Source organism: Nerophis ophidion, linkage group LG22 (genome assembly GCF_033978795.1).
Source record: "Nerophis ophidion isolate RoL-2023_Sa linkage group LG22, RoL_Noph_v1.0, whole genome shotgun sequence".
Lineage (NCBI taxonomy): Eukaryota > Metazoa > Chordata > Actinopteri > Syngnathiformes > Syngnathidae > Nerophis > Nerophis ophidion.
In genome coordinates, this window is record NC_084632.1 from 41899054 (window position 1) to 41917422 (window position 18369).

The 18369-nt window shown below is 40.1% G+C and overlaps 1 protein-coding gene across 4 annotated transcripts in view; it reads right to left on the reverse strand.

Annotated features, from left to right (window-relative positions):
* LOC133540868 (phosphatidylinositol 4,5-bisphosphate 3-kinase catalytic subunit alpha isoform-like) overlaps positions 1-18369 on the reverse strand; it is a 79111-nt gene that overhangs the window by 14194 nt on the left and 46548 nt on the right. For all 4 annotated transcript variants that reach the window (XR_009803748.1, XM_061883868.1, XM_061883867.1 and 1 more), the window contains 12 exons: positions 17059-17211; positions 15276-15410; positions 9449-9573; positions 9194-9275; positions 6894-7058; positions 4537-4640; positions 4281-4452; positions 3155-3261; positions 2919-3040; positions 1682-1760; positions 1405-1575; positions 1176-1293 (listed from right to left, as the gene is read on the reverse strand). Coding sequence is in view for 3 of the 4 variants with exons in the window: in XM_061883868.1 (XP_061739852.1) it covers positions 1176-1293; positions 1405-1575; positions 1682-1760; positions 2919-3040; positions 3155-3261; positions 4281-4452; positions 4537-4640; positions 6894-7058; positions 9194-9275; positions 9449-9573; positions 15276-15410; positions 17059-17211 (1533 nt within the window). In the remaining variant the exon portion in view is untranslated. The remainder of the gene's footprint in view (positions 1-1175; positions 1294-1404; positions 1576-1681; positions 1761-2918; positions 3041-3154; positions 3262-4280; positions 4453-4536; positions 4641-6893; positions 7059-9193; positions 9276-9448; positions 9574-15275; positions 15411-17058; positions 17212-18369) is intronic.

The window sequence follows — 18369 nt, forward strand, 5'->3', positions numbered from 1 at the left end:
CCACAGACATCACTGACAGTTAAGAGACAAAAGATGTCCTTTTTTGCAAAAAATACTTTTTAAAAATGGTATGAAAAAAATATGTGTCACCAGAGCCTGTTTTTCGTACTTAAAAATCTATCATATTTGTGCAAAAAGACGGTCGGTTTTGATGTCAAGACGCTCCCTCCAAAACCTTTTTTTTGTTGTTTATATCAGATATATGGCAACTATTACATTAAATAAATACAGTAGTAAAAATTTGATTAGGTACACATAGTGCTTCTTGTAGCCACACACTGTCAGAGACAGGCATGGACAAACACAGCCCATGAGCATTAACACCTCTAAAGGCCTGAGTGGCCACATGCGTGGACAGCACCTTTTAGCTCTTATTTCTAAGATTGTGTACACTACTGAATTGGGGTCTTATGGCCATTTATGTGGACACTTATACTGCCATCTGGTGGTGTCAGAAGAGTAGAACATACAATGAAATTTGGAAAAAAAAAGGGGAAACATTTAAATTAGCATGTCACTAAACATGAAGTACACATTTGTGTACTTATGGACTAAGTACATTATATTAAAAGATTGTTTCTGTTTTTATTCTAATTAGGGTCCAATAAGCCCAGATAGTGAAATGAATTATATTTATATAGCGCTTTATTCAAGTGACTCAAAGCGCTTTACATTGTGAAACCCAATATCTAAGTTACATTTAAAACCAGTGTGGGTGGCACTGGGAGCAGGTGGGTAAAGTGTCTTGCCCAAGGACACAACGGCAGTGACTAGGATGGTGCAAGCTGGGATCGAACCTGCAACCCTCAAGTTGCTGGCACGGCCGCTCTACCAACCGAGCTATACCGCCCCACAAATAGCATAGATAGCAAAAATAAATAAAAAAAAGCATGTAAACAAACAGCTTCGGCCTTAAGTATGTTCCTAGTAAGAACTTTAAAATTGTCTGAATTCCAGCACCAAGGTTATTGTTTAGGAATGGTGGCACCTCAGACACCTACAAAAAATCATTGAAAAATTGCACAATATGGGACATTTAATAAGAATCACAATAAGATTTGTTGTCAAGCAAGTATGTTAATTAACACAGAAGGAATTTGACTTGGTAGCAATTTTCCTAATCTGGTATCAATCATTTCAAGATGGTAACACATTGCAGTTGTGTGTGTGGTTACCTGTCCATCGTCTTTGACCATAATGTTGCTGTTGTGCCTGTCTCCGATACCAAGAATAAACGTAGCTACGCAGTAGCCAGCACATGACCTTGTGAAAAGATCCACCGCCATATCATACCTGCAATCAATAACATATTACACAATAACACAATAACGGAACATGCAAGCATGATTAGGATTTAGACATGGTGCAGTGGAACGACGTGGTTAAAAATGTGACAGGACTTACATCTCGCCCTTGTTCTTATCTTTGAGCCACTGATGCAGAGTGTTTGAATTAAACTGCAAAGCCCCTTTCAAGCCACCTTTACACTGAATCTGCATGATGGTGTGTGAGCTACGAACCACTTCAATGAGGCCCACACAGTCTCCCAATGACAGACAGCCGTATGGCAGCATTCTGGGGGCAAAAACAAACACGCGGTCCACACACGAGATCATTTCTTAGTCCCTGCCGGGGGGGGTTTGGAGATATGTACACAGTGGCAAAGATAGAGAGCGTGTACCGTAGGTCCAGTCCCTGATTCTGCCAAATATTCTCCATGATTTTGATAATCTGCAGAGTCAGCATATCTTGTCGCAGATCTACAGCACAAGCGCAAACACAAGGACAGTCATGATTAATTTTTGATAACAAAAATGATCATACTTGCCAACCCTCCCGAAATTCAGCGCCTCTCCCGAAAACCTCCCAGGACAAATTTTCTCCCGAAAATCTCACGAAATTCAGGCAGAGCTGGAGGCCACACCCCCTCCAGCTCCATGCGGACCTGAGTGAGGACAGCCTGTTTTCACGTCCGCATTCCCACAATATAAACAGCGTGTCTGCCCAAAGACGTTATAACTGTAGAATGATCGAGGGCGAGTTCTTGGTTTCTTATGTGGGTTTATTGTTAGGCAGTTTCATTAACGTCCTCCCAGCGTGGTAACAACACACAACCACAGCAGTCACGTTTTCATCTACCGTAAAGCAGTTTGTCTGCCGTAAACAGCAATGTTATGACACTCTTAAACAGGACAATACTGCCAACTACTGTACATGCATATATATATATATATAATAATGATAATGGATTAGATTTATATCGCGCTTTTCTATTGTTAGATACTCAAAGCGCTCACAGAGAAGTGGGAACCCATCATTCATTCACACCTGGTGGTGGTAAGCTACATCTGTAGCCACAGCTGCCCTGGGGTAGACTGACGGAAGCGTGGCTGCCAGTTTGCGCCTACGGCCCCTCCGACCACCACCAAAGATTCATTCATCATTCATTCACCAGTGTGAGCGGCACCGGGGGCAAAGGTTGAAGTGCCCTGCCCAAGGACACAACGGCAGCGATTTGGATGTCAATAGGTGGGAAGCGAACCTGCAACCCTCAGGTTTCTGGTACGGCCGCTCTACCCACTACGCCATGCCGCCCCTATATGTATATATATATATATATATATATATATATATATATGTATATATATATATATATAAATAAAAAGTACTTGACTTGGTGAATTCTAGCTGTAAATATACTCCTCCCCTCTTAACCACAGCCCGCCCCCAACCACAATCCTCCTGCCCCACCCCCCACCTCCCGAAATCGGAGGTCTCAAGGTTGGCAAGTATGAAAATGATACCAGCCTTTAAACTGCTGTTACATATTTACGATATTTTAGGAAATGCGTGTAATTTACGATCTTTTAGGAAATATGTGTACTATTGATTTTATAACGTAGCTCATGTATTCTTACCATCTCCATTTTTGAAGATAATCTCATTGTTCTGAAAGAGCAATTCAGACATTATGTCTGGATTTTCCCAGTTGAGCCACAATGGTCTTTTTGCAGATGACATGATCCTGCATTCATCTAACCTGTGCAGAAATAATCATGCATAATTAATGTGATCCCTTTGTTGCACCCGTCTCTTAGACACACTACACATTATATTGTATTCTATCCGTTCACACCCTTCACACGCCCCTAACCTCAGGCTGCCCAGTTGGTTGGCAGGGTTGAGAGGAGATGTGAAATTCTGTAGCGCATCCATGTAATCGGGTCTTTTCATTTGGTCCACAAGGAACCGCATCTGGACCTTCACACAGAACCACACAAGTTAATTGTTATATAAATAGGCATAGACATGATGCTTTGTTGAAAAACGAGATTGCTTTCTACTAACAAAAACTTTGACAACGAAAACGGGGAAATAGTACTAGATTGTAACTGTTGCTTCTCCAAAAACACTGACCTGCTAAATACAGCAAGGGCTTAAGAGAGTAAAGGACGGACACAAGAATATCTAAACGCCAAACATTTATCCATGAAAATATGTAGAAGCTGGCCCAGAAGCTGTGAAAATTAGTTACACTCGAAGTCTGATATACCGCAGTCCAAAATAAAGAGATATTGTCAGGTTGAAACACTGATGACATCTATTAAACAAGACAATAAGCAAGGAATTAAACAGAGACAGAATTCAATTTGTCTCAATTGAGGAGAAAACGTCTGGGCTGTACTCTTTGTACAGTTCCAACATGCTCTGATGAAAGATTGTACGCCTCCTCTTTTATTTGGACTTTCCCTGATTACACGGCAACCGCTGTTTCTAAGGGAGGGGGGTCGTAAACAGCCGCCGCCTTTGATTACACACAGTTCAAAGAAACGGAACACCTTCATGTCGCTTCCCATCCTACACAGTGGAGTTTTACAAGCCTTCTTCTTGGTGGGATCAAAGACAGCTGTTGTCTTCTCGCCGGGAACTCATGGCAACACAAAGTTTTGTGATAACTTAGATACAATTATTCCGTCAGTTATTCTATATAATTGTTATGGCCTTGTGGGAACCTTGTGGGAATAGGTTCAGAGTGGAAGCCTGCTAGACCACCTCCACCCCCTATCCCCTTCTCTACCTCTACATTGTGTGTGTTTGCAGGTCTCAATCAGCTGAAAAGGGTTATCAGCTGAAAACCCCAGGACCTGAGACCACAGTGGAGCTGTCAGAGTTGGTTGGAGGAGGGGTAAAAAGACCCCCCGCGACCCCGAAAGGGACATACGGTAGAAAATGCATGGATGGATGATATATACAGTACATCCAAAATTCTGTGAACTCACCTTTTGCGTCTCATCTTTCTTTTCCTGTTTGAGGATATCAGTGAGGTTGATGAGCTTCTCCATGGCCTCCACTTGTCTGCTGAGGTGTTTGAGATACATGCCGCAAGCCCTGCAGTATGCTTCTAACAGCAGACCGAATCTTTGGCTCACTGTTTTGTTGTGCGTTTCAGCCCTGAGAGAAAGAAAAACCATTAGCAAAGTAATAGCTGTATTCAGCAGAACTAGAAAGACGGGGAAATGTAATGTTTTAACTCACTTGAGATGCCAAAAGAAAAAATGTCCTATTCTTTGATTCGTTAAAGCTTTTTTAAGGAGGAAACGGGCCAGGGGATTGTCAAGGTACTGCTCGTATTTCAACACCTGACAGAAACATTAAAGAAACAGTTACTACGAGCAATCGAAGACAAGATAGAGCAGGGGTGTCAAACTCAAATACAGAGTGGGCCAAAATGTAAAACTGAACAAAGCCGCGGGCCAAGGTTGAACAAATGAACCTTTTAATAGGGACCCAAACAAGTTGTGCATTGAATATTGAACAAGCAAGACTTATATAACTTTATAGTGACATGCAAAATCCAGTTTCGAATAATAATTCAAAAATATCAATGGCATATCAAATCAAATTTAAGTAAAAATTGAATGCCTCATTTCTATTTGCAGCCTTCTGAGGTAAATATCAAAATAAACTTTTTCCACAGGCTAATAATAAATTAGAAAATAAAACAACAATCATGAATGAGTCAAAGATTCAAGCCTTGAAGAAGCAAGAGAAAGTGCATGAATAAAACCTTAATTATCGCTCAGTTTGCTACATTGATTTGCTTTAACTTAACAGTGCAAAATCAACTTTCAAAAAAAGAAACGAAAAAAAACATCGATGGTATATTAAATACAATTTAAATAATACATTTAATGGCTCTTTTCTATTTGCAGCCTTCTGAGGTAAATATCAACATTAACCTTTTCCACAGGCTAATAAATCTTAAAATAAAATAACAGTGAGGTGGGCGGGGTTTGGTGGTAGCGGTTGGTGTATATTGTAGCATCCCGGAAGAGTTAGTGCTGCAAGGGATTCTGGGTATTTCTTCTGTTGTGTTTATGTTGTGTTACGGTGCGGATGTTCTCCCGAAATGTGTTTGTCATTCTTGTTTGGTGTGGCCCATATTTGTAACAGTGTTAAAGTTGTTTATACAGCCACCCTCAGTGTGACCTGTATGGTTGTTGACCAAGAATGCCTTGCATTCACTTACGTGTGTAAAAGCCGCGTGTATTATGTGATTCGGCCGGCACGCTGTTTGCATGGAGGAAAAGCGGACGTGGCGACATATTGTAGACAATGCTAAAGGCAGTGACTTTTAGGCACGCCCCCAATATTGTTGTCCTGGTGGAAATCAGGAGAGATTCAGGAGAATGGTTGGAAAATCGGGAGGGTTGGCAAGAATGAGTATTAGCGGCGAATGTGGTGTTATAATACCGGCGGGCCAGCTCTAATGTTAACTGGATATTGCCTCAAGGGCCAAATGAAATTGCACGGCGGGCCAAATTTGGCCCGCGGGCCAGAGTTTGACACAGAGTTTGATAGAGGATCTAATGTTTAAATCATCCACAAAAAAATAATAGAATTTGTAACTGAATACATCACAAACACAGACAATTCGCATGTTTTACTGTAATTCAGGGGCGCTCACACTTTTTCTGCAGGCGAGCTACTTTTCAATTGACCAAGTCGAGGAGATCTACCTCATTCCTATTTATAATTTATATTTATTTATTTATGAAAGAGACATTTTTGTTAACAAGTTAATGGTGTTTAATGATAATACAAGCATGTTTAACACACATAGATTCCTTTCTTTCATGAAGACAAGAATATAAGTTGGTGTATTTGATTCTGATGACTTGCATTAATTGGAATTAGACAGTGGTGCTGATAACGTCCACATTTTCAAATGGAGGTAAAAAAAAGTCCTTCTTTCTGTCCAATACCACATGAAAGTGGTTGGATTTGGCATCTCATTTGTCCAACTTGCATACTCGTTTTTAAACACTTTGTTATGAGAGTAGCATATGTGTGTGGCCCTTTAATGTCTGGCAGCAGGTGAGTGACGTCAGCGAGTGTGCGGGTGGGCAAGCAAGTGAGAAAGCGGTCGCTGAGGGCGGGGGAGAAATACATTGGCATCAAATTCCGTAGCTTGCTAGCTTGTGCACGCTAGCTTTCTGAGACTCTTATTTTGTTAGCACAGGCAGGATGAAACAGGTCTTTTATGGTGAAGACAGGAACTGTGCTGTCGGTCTTTAGAGTTTTGACAGTAGGTACGGAGTCTCTAGAAATAAAATGTGTTTCTCTGCGTCCGCTCTGTTAGTTCTTTTTTTCTTAAATATGAGCTCGCAGCAGCCAGCGTCATCTCACAAGATCCTCGGGTGCCGAGAATGTCAAACAACTGACGAAAGTGAAGTCTTGGTATGATTGATGATTGCTCATTTTTATGTTTATTTTTTAATGCCTGGCTTGAGATCGACCAGTCGATGGCGATCGATGTAATGGGCACCCCTGCTGTAATTGCTTTCCACATATCAAACACCAAATGATTTACATTTGTAAAAAGTACAAACCTGTACAAGCTGGATGAGATACTGAGACAATTTGTCATCGGTCAGGTATTTATCCAGGCAGCGGACAGCAAAGTGTCTGACCATGGGATCCGGGTAGTTACAGTCCAACAGTTCCATGGCCTGCTCTGGACGAATGGAGGGCCATTCCTTCAATAGGCAGTACATCTAGGAAACATAACACGCAAACATTGTAGGGCAGCGTTTCTCAAAGTGTAGAGTAGAGACATGACAGGTGGGGCGTGAGGAATGGGAGGAAATTTCCCTTTATGTTTTTTTATCTTTTATTATTATACTCTTAGATTTTTTTTTGTAACTATACTTTCATTTTCTATTCCACTGTAAATCACTTTGTGATACTGTCTGTGAAATCCGCTATATAAATTAATGTAAACTACTTATTTTTCCTGTAGGCTTTAAATTTCTAGGTAGGAGCGAAAGTTTGACGGACATAGCAACAGTAACTAATGGGGGCGGGGCTAAGCGGAACAAACTTTCGCACGGATGGGTAGCAAGCAGATGTGTGGCCCACAATTATACAAAATGGATACATTTGTGACTTGCACTTCAAAGGTCGTCGAGCCAGAGCCAACGCCTGCAGAGAAACAAAATCCTGGCATCTGTGTGAGATGGGCTTTTCAGATGTTGCTTCACTCAAAACCAAGTACAGGTCTCAGCTGAACATTGAGCACGACTTAAGAGTGGTGGTGTCAAGCCTGCAACCCCGATTTGAAAAGCTGTGCAGTGCAAAACAGGCTCATTGCAGCCACTAATGCTGGAGTACTGTAAAACTCATGTTCACTTGCCCTGTCTTGACAAATGCATAGATCCTCCTTTTCTTTTGCAAAGATTGCAAAGTGGCACTTTTATTTTATTTGTTATTGAACTTGATGCAAGTTATAACACTCATTTGATTTATTATTGAACTTGATGCAAGTTATAACACTTATTTGATTTATTATTGAACTTGATGCCATCATCCATCCATCATCTTCCGCTTATCCGAGGTCGGGTCGCGGGGGCAACAGCCTAAGCAGGGAAACCCAGACTTCCCTCTCCCCAGCCACTTCGTCTAGCTCTTTCCGGGGGATCCCGAGGCGTTCCCAGGCCAGCCAGGAGACATAGTCTTCCCAACGTGTCCTGGGTCTTCCCCGTGGCCTCCTACCAGTTGGACGTGCCCTAAACACCTCCCCAGGGAGGCGTTCGGGTGGCATCCTGACCAGATGCCCGAACCACCTCATCTGGCTCCTCTCGATGTGAAGGAGCAGCGGGTTTACTTTGAGTTCCTCCCGGATGGCAGAGCTTCTCACCCTATCTCTAAGGGAGAGACCCAAACTCATTTGGGCCGCTTGTACCCGTGATCTTATCCTTTCGGTCATGACCCAAAGCTCATGACCATAGGTGAGGATGGGAACGTAGATCGACCGGTAAATTGAGAGCTTTCCCTTCCGGCTCAGCTCCTTCTTCACCACAACGGATCGGTACAACGTCCGCATTACTGAAGACGCCGCACCGATCCGCCTGTCGATCTCACGATCCACTCTTCCCTCACTCGTGAACAAGACTCCTAGGTACTTGAACTCCTCCACTTGGGGCAGGGTCTCCTCCCCAACCCGGAGATGGCATTCCACCCTTTTCCGGGCGAGAACCATGGACTCGGACTTGGAGGTGCTGATTCTCATTCCGGTCGCTTCACACTCGGCTGCGAACCGATCCAGTGAGAGCTGAAGATCCCGGTCAGATGAAGCCATCAGGACCACATCATCTGCAAAAAGCAGAGACCTAATCCTGCGGTCATCAAACCGGAACCCCTCAACGCCTTGACTGCGCCTAGAAATTCTGTCCATAAAAGTTATGAACTTGATGCAAGTTATTTTATTTATTATTGAACTTGATGTTATTTTATGTTATTGAGTTTGAATGTATACAACTTGTTACTTGATGTTCAATAAATTTGAAAATGTTATGCTTGGCACTAGCGTTCTGTTGGGGGTGATGGGGGCAGGTGGGGCTTGAAAACTCCCCCTTGTCCAAAGTGGGGGATGACAAAAAAGTGTTTGAGAACCACTGTTGTAAGGTGATGGTAAACACCTAACATAAAATTAAAATTGGGTATTCAACACTCAAAATCATAAATGTATGGAGTAGAAGTTAGAAAAACAATTTCTCAACGCTGTGTAGTGTGTACCAATAAACAAACAATTAGGGGCCATATTCATCTCATACAATCAACAACCCGTTCACCCACAAAGGAAATAAAAAAGAACTTAAATACTTTTTGACATTATAGCAAATTTTAATACCTGTGCTACGTCATCTCTGGAGTTCCATTTGACAGCGAGGAGGATCTTGGGGAGGATCTCTGGGATATTCATGCAATAGTGCCTAGTAAGTGAAAGGCATTAAAACCTGCATACATCTGCATGTATCAACAACGTTTATGTACAACTTGCCTACTTTTGCATAGTATAGTCATAATTTCAAGGCTAAAAAAAAAAATCATAACTCTTCTAATGAAATATTGACTTCTAAATATGAATTATCGCTTAAGCAAACACCTGTGTCTCCAGAGGAAGTCTTTTTCCTGTTCAGTGATTTCTGAGAGAGGGTCTCTGTTACTCAGCTGTCTCATTTGATCCGTGTCACCGTCGGTCAGGGCGTGATCTCTTGCCACACGATTGCTCTGGAACGCAACGGGAAGACGTATATATATAAACTCTGCATTACTGCCTCACTTATTATCACATTTTTCCTCATTTACTATTCACATCTCACAAGGGGAAATCAGGAACACAAAACTATATGTGAATTAGTGGTGAGAGTTTTGTTGCAAGATTAACAATATAGTACGGTTAGTGGAGGTCAATGCAGTCATTCAGCCATGCAGTCATTGTTTGGAGCAAATGAAGCCCGCACAATCTACGGTAGTGATGCATTAGGACCGGTTAGGAAAGCTTCTCAAACAACTCAAGTTACAGATAAAAGGTATCACTTAAAACATCACATTACTCCACCATAAATAAATAAATTGTGTCTTATCCCTCTTTTGTCACCCCGTATCTGATGAACCTGTGAAAAGATACCTAATAAGCACAACTTGTGGTGGCAATTTAACTGAATTCAATTAAATCCACTTACTAATTTAATTGAACGTCTGTCCACCATTATTGGTTCCTACCGAGTCCAACTGTTGCAACAAAATGAATCTAACACAATAACCGAGACAGATTTTGTTTGACCTTTTTCACGTGCTTTGCATTTAAAGTTAAACTCATACATAGTCATGCACCCAGCTAAGAAAACGCATGTGATTTCATGCTGTAACACAGGGGTCGGGAACCTTTTTGGCTGAGAGAGACATACACACTTCTTTTTATTCATAGATGTATGTAGAAGTGTCTAGTTGTATCCGCTGCTTTAATGTCCTCTGTGTTCTTTGATGTTTGATGTTTCCCTCTGACACACATGTAAGAGGGATGTGTACTAGTAGAGGGGCGGTATAGCTCGGTTGGTAGAGTGGCTGTGCCAGCAACTTGAGGGTTGCAGGTTCGATTCCCGCTTCCGCCATCCTAGTCACTGCCGTTGTGTCCTTGAGCAAGACACTTTACCCACCTGCTCCCAGTGCCACCCACACTGGTTTAAATGTAACTTAGATATTGGGTTTCACTATGTAAAGCGCTTTGAGTCACTAGAGAAAAGCGCTATATAAATATAATTCACACTTCACACTACTATGACTATGAGTTGCTTTTCTTCCCTTGACCTCAGTCTGCACCCCCTCTCCAGGGGCCCAGGCTTAGACCGATTTTTTAATTTTATTTTAATCTTCTATTTTTTTTCTCCCATACCCCCTTGTTTACCTTTATCTCACCTTTTTTGTAAGGGGTGCTGGAAGCCGGCAGACCCCTCAGCGATCCTGTTCTGTCTCCCTGCAACGTTTGATCTTGAATGGGATTGTGCTGAAAATTTTAATTTTCCTGAAGGAACTCTCCTGACGGAATAAATGAAGTACTATCTAATCTAATCTAATCTAATACAAGCCAAATACTTTAAAAAGTATTTCCGTGAGAGCCATATAATATATTTTTAAGACTGAATACAACTAAATGCGTGCATTTTTAAGTAAGACCAACATTTTTAGAGTGTGATATGTCTCTTGTTCTATTTTAATAACATTAACATTAATAAATAAAATACTTCTTACCATTAATGCGACTTCTTGAACAGGTGCGGTAGAAACCGGATGGATGGATTGAAATGCATGAGAATCTTTTATATTTTGAACATTATTTTTGGCACTGTGATTATCAATCAATCAATCAATGTTTACTTATATAGCCCTAAATCACTAGTGTCTCAAAGGGCTGCACAAACCACTACGACATCCTCGGTAGGCCCACATAAGGGCAAGGAAAACTCACACCCAGTGGGACGTCGGTGACAATAATGACCCAGTGGGACGTCGGTGACAATGATGACTATGAGAACCTTGGAGAGGAGGAAAGCAATGGATGTCGAGCGGGTCTAACATGATACTGTGAAAGTTCAATCCGCAATGGATCCAACACAGTCGCGAGAGTCCAGTCCAAAGCGGATCCAACACAGCAGCGAGAGTCCCGTTCACAGCGGAGCCAGCAGGAAACCATCCCAAGCGGAGGCGGATTACCAGTGGAATTATTCATTACTTACCGTGTTAAGCAATGTCAGCTAAGATTTATCTGAGAGCCAGGTGCAGTCATCAAAAGAGCCACATATGGCTCTAGAGCCATAGGTTCCCTACCCCTGCTATAAAATAATAATCTATAGCAGTGGTTCTCAACCTTTTTTCAGTGATGTACCATCTATGAACATTTTTTTAATTCAAGTACCCCCTAATCAGAGCAAAGCATTTTTGGTTGGAAAAAAAGAGATAAAGAAGTAAAATACAGCACTATGTCATCAGTTTCTGATTTATTAAATTGTATAACAGTGCAAAATATTGCTTATTTGTAGTGGTCTTTCTTGAGCTATTTGGAAAAAAAGGTATAAAAATAACTAAAAACTTGTTGAAAAATAAACGAGTGAGTCAATTATAAATAAAGATTTCTACACATAGAAGTAATCATCAACTTAAAGTGCCCTCTTTGGGGATTGTAATAGAGATCCATCTGGATTCATCAACTTCATTCTAAACATTTCTTCGCAAAAAAAGAAATCTTTAACATCAATATTTATGGAACATGTCCACAAAAAATCTAGCTGTCAACACTGAATATTGCATTGTTGTATTTCTTTTCACATTTTATGAACTGACATTCATATTTTGTTGAAGTATTATTCAATAAATATATTTATAAAGGATTTTGCTATTTTTAGAATATTTTAAAAAAAAATCACACGTACCCCTTGGCATACCTTCAAGTACCCCCATTTGAGAACCACTGATGTATAGCATGAACTCACACATACAAGCTTGTGTCTTCATTCTGTCCCACATTCTCCATGTGAACTACACATTTTTTACACCGGCATTTCACAAATATTGTATCACTTTCAATTAGGGCTGGGCGATATATCGCGGGTTTCTCTCTGTGCGATATAGAAAATGACTATATGGTGATATTGGAGTATACGTTCTCACGTAGTTGCTTTTAGCTGCGGGCATTACACTACAGGCTCTTCTCACTCTTTCTTGTCTCTCCTTCTCACAGAGACATAAAACAAGTGCACCTTCTTACACACGTCACATACGTATACGCCCTCGCGGAGCAAAGAGGTAGGTGGGTAACGTTAGCTGTGGTGCGAGTGGTAATACGAGAGAAAGAAGGTGCGAATCTGCTAAGAAATTAAGGAAGAATTAATTCCCAAGAAAAACAGCAGGGGGTCCATCGTCTTGGGGTGGTTTGGCTTCAAGTGGGAATATGTGGAACAGACAACCGTAATTTGTCAAGTGTGGGGCAAAAGCGTTGCTACAAAAAGTAGCCTTACTGCTAATATGTAGCATCATTTGAAAAGTCACCCGCTAGAGAATGAAGAGTGCGTACTCTGCATGTCAACATCTTTGTTCGGTGCCACACCAACAAAATGCAGAGGCCCCCATTTCCATTTCAACACCGTATGAAAAAAATGGTCAACAACAGGAGATAAAAGTCCGCAGGAACCTACCACATAGCAATTTGATTTCCTATTATGCAGCTAATTTTTTTTTTGACACTTATTGAAATATCTTGTGTGATAACACGCACAAAAGTGCACTTTATTTGTTTTAAACTATTGTAGTGGCATTCTGTACAAAAAGTGCACTTTAATTTAGTGTTGTTTTGATGTCATCTTAGTGACATCATGCACAAAAGTGCACTCATAGCTTGTTTTAAAATGTCCTACAATCTTGCACTTTCTGTTTTGGAAATGACATGAATGTTTGTGCCACTGCTTAGTAACTGTTTAATAAATACACTTTTAGTTGGGATTTCCCTCTGCATGACAGTTTAAAAGTAGCATATAATAATGCAGTATGATGAAGAATGTTTGAATGTAGACACATAGAATCATCATATTGCTGTGATTATATGCATCAAGTGTTCATTCAAGGCTAAGGCAAAATATCCAGATATATACAGTGGGGCAAAAAAGTATTTAGTCAGCCACAGATTGTGCAAGTTCTCCCACTTAAAATGATGACAGAGGTCTGTAATTTTCATCATAGGTACACTTCAACTGTGAGAGACAGAATGTGGAAAAAAAATCCAGGAATTCAAATTGGAGGAATTTTAAATAAATTATTTGTAAATTATGGTGGAAAATAAGCATTTGGTCAATAACAAAAATTCAACTCAATACTTTGTAATATAACCTATGTTGGCAATAACAGAGGTCAAATGTTTACTATAGGTCTTTACCAGGTTTGCACACACAGTAGCTGGTATTTTGGTCCATTCCTCTATGCAGATCTTCTCGAGAGCAGTGATGTTTTGGGGCTGTCACCGAGCAACACAGACTTTCAACTCCCTCCACAGATTTTCTTTGGGGTTGAGGTCTGGAGACTGGCTAGGCCACTCCAGGACTTTCAAATGCTTCTTACGGAGCCACTGCTTCGTTGCCCAGGCGGTGTGTTTGGGATCATTGTCATGCTGGAAGACCCAGCCACGTTTCATCTTCAAAGCTCTCACTGATGGAAGGAGGTTTTGGCTCAAAATCTCACAATACACGGCCCCATTCATTCTTTCCTTAACACGGATCAGTCGTCCTGTCCCCTTAGCAGAAAAACAGCCCCAAATCATGATGTTTTCACCCCCATGCTTCACAGTAGGTATGGTGTCTTTGGGATGCAACTTAGTATTATTCTGCCTCCAAACACGACGAGTTGATTTTATACCAAAAAGTTCTATGTTGGTTTCATCTGACCACATTGCATTCTCCCAATCCTCTGCTGTATCATCTATGTGCTCTCTGGCAAACTTCAGACGGGCCTGGACATGCACTGGCTTAAGCAGGGGGACACGTCTGGCACTGCAGGATTTGATTCCCTGTCGGCGTAGTGTTTTACTGATGGTAACCTTTGTTACTTTGCTCCCAGCTCTCTGCAGGTCATTCACCAAGACCCCCCGTGTGGTTCTGGGATTTTTGCTCACAGTTCTCATGATCATTTTGACCCCACGGGATGAGATCTTGCATGGAGCCCCAGATCGAGGGAGATTATCAGTGGTCTTGTATGTCTTCCATTTTCTGATAATTGCTCCCACAGTTGATTTTTTCACACCAAGCTGCTTGCCTATTGTAGATTCACTCTTCCCAGTCTGGTGCAGGTCTACAATTCTTTTCCTGGTGTCTTTCGACAGCTCTTTGGTCTTGGCCATAGTGGAGTTTGGACTCTGACTGTTTGAGGCTGTGGACAGGTGTCTTTTATACAGATAACGAGTTCAAACAGGTTCCATTAATACAGCTAACGAGTGGAGGACAGAAGAGCTTCTTAAAGAAGAAGTTACAGGTCTGTGAGAGCCAGAGATCTTCCTTGTTTGAAGTGACCAAATACTTATTTTCCACCATAATTTACAAATAAATTCTTAAAAATTCCTACAATGTGAATTCCCGAATTTTTTTTCCACATTCTGTCTCTCACAGTTGAAGTGTACCTATGATGAAAATTACAGACCTGTGTCATCATTTTAAGTGGGAGAACTTGCACAATCGGTGGCTGACTAAATACTTTTTTGCCCCACTCTATGGTGTATCGTGACATGGCCTAAAAATATCGAGATATGAAAAAAAGGCCATATCGCCCAGCCCTACTTTCAATACATTGATAGATAGGTCACTGTGATCATGAATAACTATGTGCGTTACAAAAAACACCAACACATGAATAATGCCACAACGTTGTTGTACGCATTAATAGGTAACTGATACCTGACCAGAGAAGTTGTAGTTGAACCCCAATTCTCTTGAGATTGTCCAGTTGGCATGATCCTCAACAGCATTCATATCTGGGTATTTGACCTGACTACTGAAATGGTCAAATTCCAGCTCCAGACATGGTGTTTCCTGTACAACAGAGTTAAAGTGAATAAAGTAAATACAGTCTATTTTACATCATTATTCACATGTAAATAATGTAAATACAGTCTATTAAACAGCATTATTCACATGTGAATAATATAAAGTCTGTTTTACATCAATATTCACATGTGAGTGGTGCTGTGTAATAGACTGTATTTATATTGTTCACATGTGAATAATATAAAGTCTATTTTACATCAATATTCACATGTTAATAATATAGATACAGTCTATTATACAGCATTATTCACATGTGAATAATATAAAAGCAGTCTTTTATACAGTATTCTCTTGTTTTGTTTGCATGGCTCAAAATAAACCATTCATTCATTCATTCATTCATATATATACAGTCTATTACACAGTATTATTCACATGTGAATAATATATATTCAGTCTATTATACAGCATTATTCACATGTGAATAATATAAATACAGTATTTTATAGCATTATTCACATGGTAATAATATAAATACAGTCTATTATACAGTATTATTCACATGTGAATAATACATATTCAGTCTATTATACAGCATTATTCACATGTGAATAATATAAATACAGTATTTTATAGCATTATTCACATGTGAATAATATAAATACAGTCTATTATACAGCATTATTCACATGTGAATATAAATACAGTATTTTATAGCATTATTCACATGGTAATAATGTAAATACAGTCTATTATACAGCATTATTCACATGTGAATAATATAAATACAGTCTATTATACAGCATTATTCACATGGTAATAATATAAATACAGTCTATTATACAGCATTATTCACATGTGAATAATATAAATGCAGTATTTTATAGCATTATTCACATGGTAATAATATACATACAGTCTATTATACAGCATTATTCACATGTGAATAATATAAATACAGTATTTTATAGCATTATTCACATGGTAATAATATAAATACAGTCTATTATAGAGCATTATTCACATGTGAATAATACAAATACAGTCTATTACACAGTATTATTCACATGTGAATAATATATATTCAGTCTATTATACAGCATTATTCACATGTGAATAATATAAATACAGTATTTTATAGCATTATTCACATGTGAATAATATAAACAGTCTATTATACAGCATTATTCACATGTGAATAATATAAATACAGTCCATCATACAGCATAATTCACGGTGGTGAATTACGGGCGGTATAGCTCGGTTGGTAGAGCGGAACTTCAGGGTTCCAGGTTCGATCCCCGCTTCCGCCATCCTAGTCACTGCTGTTGTTTCCTTGGGCCAGACACTTTACCCACCTGCTCCCGGTGCCACCCACACTGGTTTAAATGGAGCTTAGATATTGGGTTTCACTATGTAAAGCGCTTTGAGTCACTAGAGAAAAGCGCTATATAAATATCATTCACTTCACTTCACTTCAAACTGTGAATATCAGCAAAATCTGTGAAAGGGTGCAACAAGTTCAAGTTTTTTTCTAACAAAAAAAATAACTTTACTGAGGAAATTAACCATTCATTCTTAAGACTGCCATGTCCCCAATATGCATTTTTTTTTTCACTATTTAGACTTTTCAATTCAACAGAGTGGTCTATCCTGCTCTATGATATTTGAGTCTCTCATTTAACGAGTATACCTTATTGGGGTTGGAGCCCGTGACACCAATGGGGTTAAGGAGATCTTCCAGGCCATGAGGAACAGGCCAGAGGTTGAGTGCCATCTTGCTCGCCACCAAAGTGTGGGTGTAGTCAAACAAGTTGACATTTCCCCAGGCCAAAGGACAGTGCTCCTTGAATAGAGGAAGGAAAGCAGTGAGATATTCAGGCCAAAATAAGATGCATTCACAAAATATGTTAACTAAATCAACCAACTGACACTTTTACGTTGCGTCATCATTTCTCTGTAAATATTTGATTGGCAACACTACAAACCCCGTTTCCATATGAGTTGGGAAATTGTGTTAGATGTAAATATAAACAGAATACAATGATTTTCAAATCATTTTCAACCCATATTCAATTAAATGCACTACAAAGACAACATATTTGATGTTCAAACTGATAAACATTGTTTTGCAAATAACCATTAACTTTAGAATTTGATGCCAGCAACACGGGACAAAGAAGTTGGGAAAGGTGGCAATAAATACTGATAAAGTTGAGGAATGCTCATCAAACACTTATTTGGAACATCCCACAGGTGTGCAGGCTAATTGGGAACAGGTGGGTGCCATGATTGGGTATAAAAACAGCTTCCCAGAAAATGCTCAGTCTTTCACAAGAAAGGATGGGGCGAGGTACACCCCTTTGTCCACAACTGCGTGAGCAAATAGTCAAAAAGTTTAAGAACAACGTTTCTCAAAGTGACATTGCAAGAAATTTAGGGATTTCAACATCTACGCTCCATAATATCATCAAAAGGTTCAAAAAATCTGGAGAAATCACTCCACGTAAGCGGCATGGCCAGAAACCAACATTGAATGACCGTGACCTTCCATTCCTCAGACGGCACTGTATCAAAAACCGACATCAATCTCAAAAGGATATCACCACATGGGCTCAGGAACCCTTTAAAAAACCACTGTCACTAAATACAGTTTGTCACTACATCTGTAAGTGCAAGTTAAAGCTCTACTATGCAAAGCGAAGCTATTGATCAACAACATCCAGAAAAGCCGGCGGCTTTTCTGGGCCTGAGATCATCTCAGATGGACTGATGCAAAGTGGAAAAGTGTTCCCGTGGTCTGACGAGTCCACATTTCAAATTGGTTTTGGAAATATTCAAAATTGTGTCATCCGGACCAAAGGGGAAACAAACCATCCAGACTGTTATCGACGCAAAGTTGAAAAGCCAGCATCTATGATGGTATGGGGGTGCATTAGTGCCCAAGGCATGGGTAACTTACACATCTGTGAAGGCACCATTAATGCTGAAAGGTACATACAGG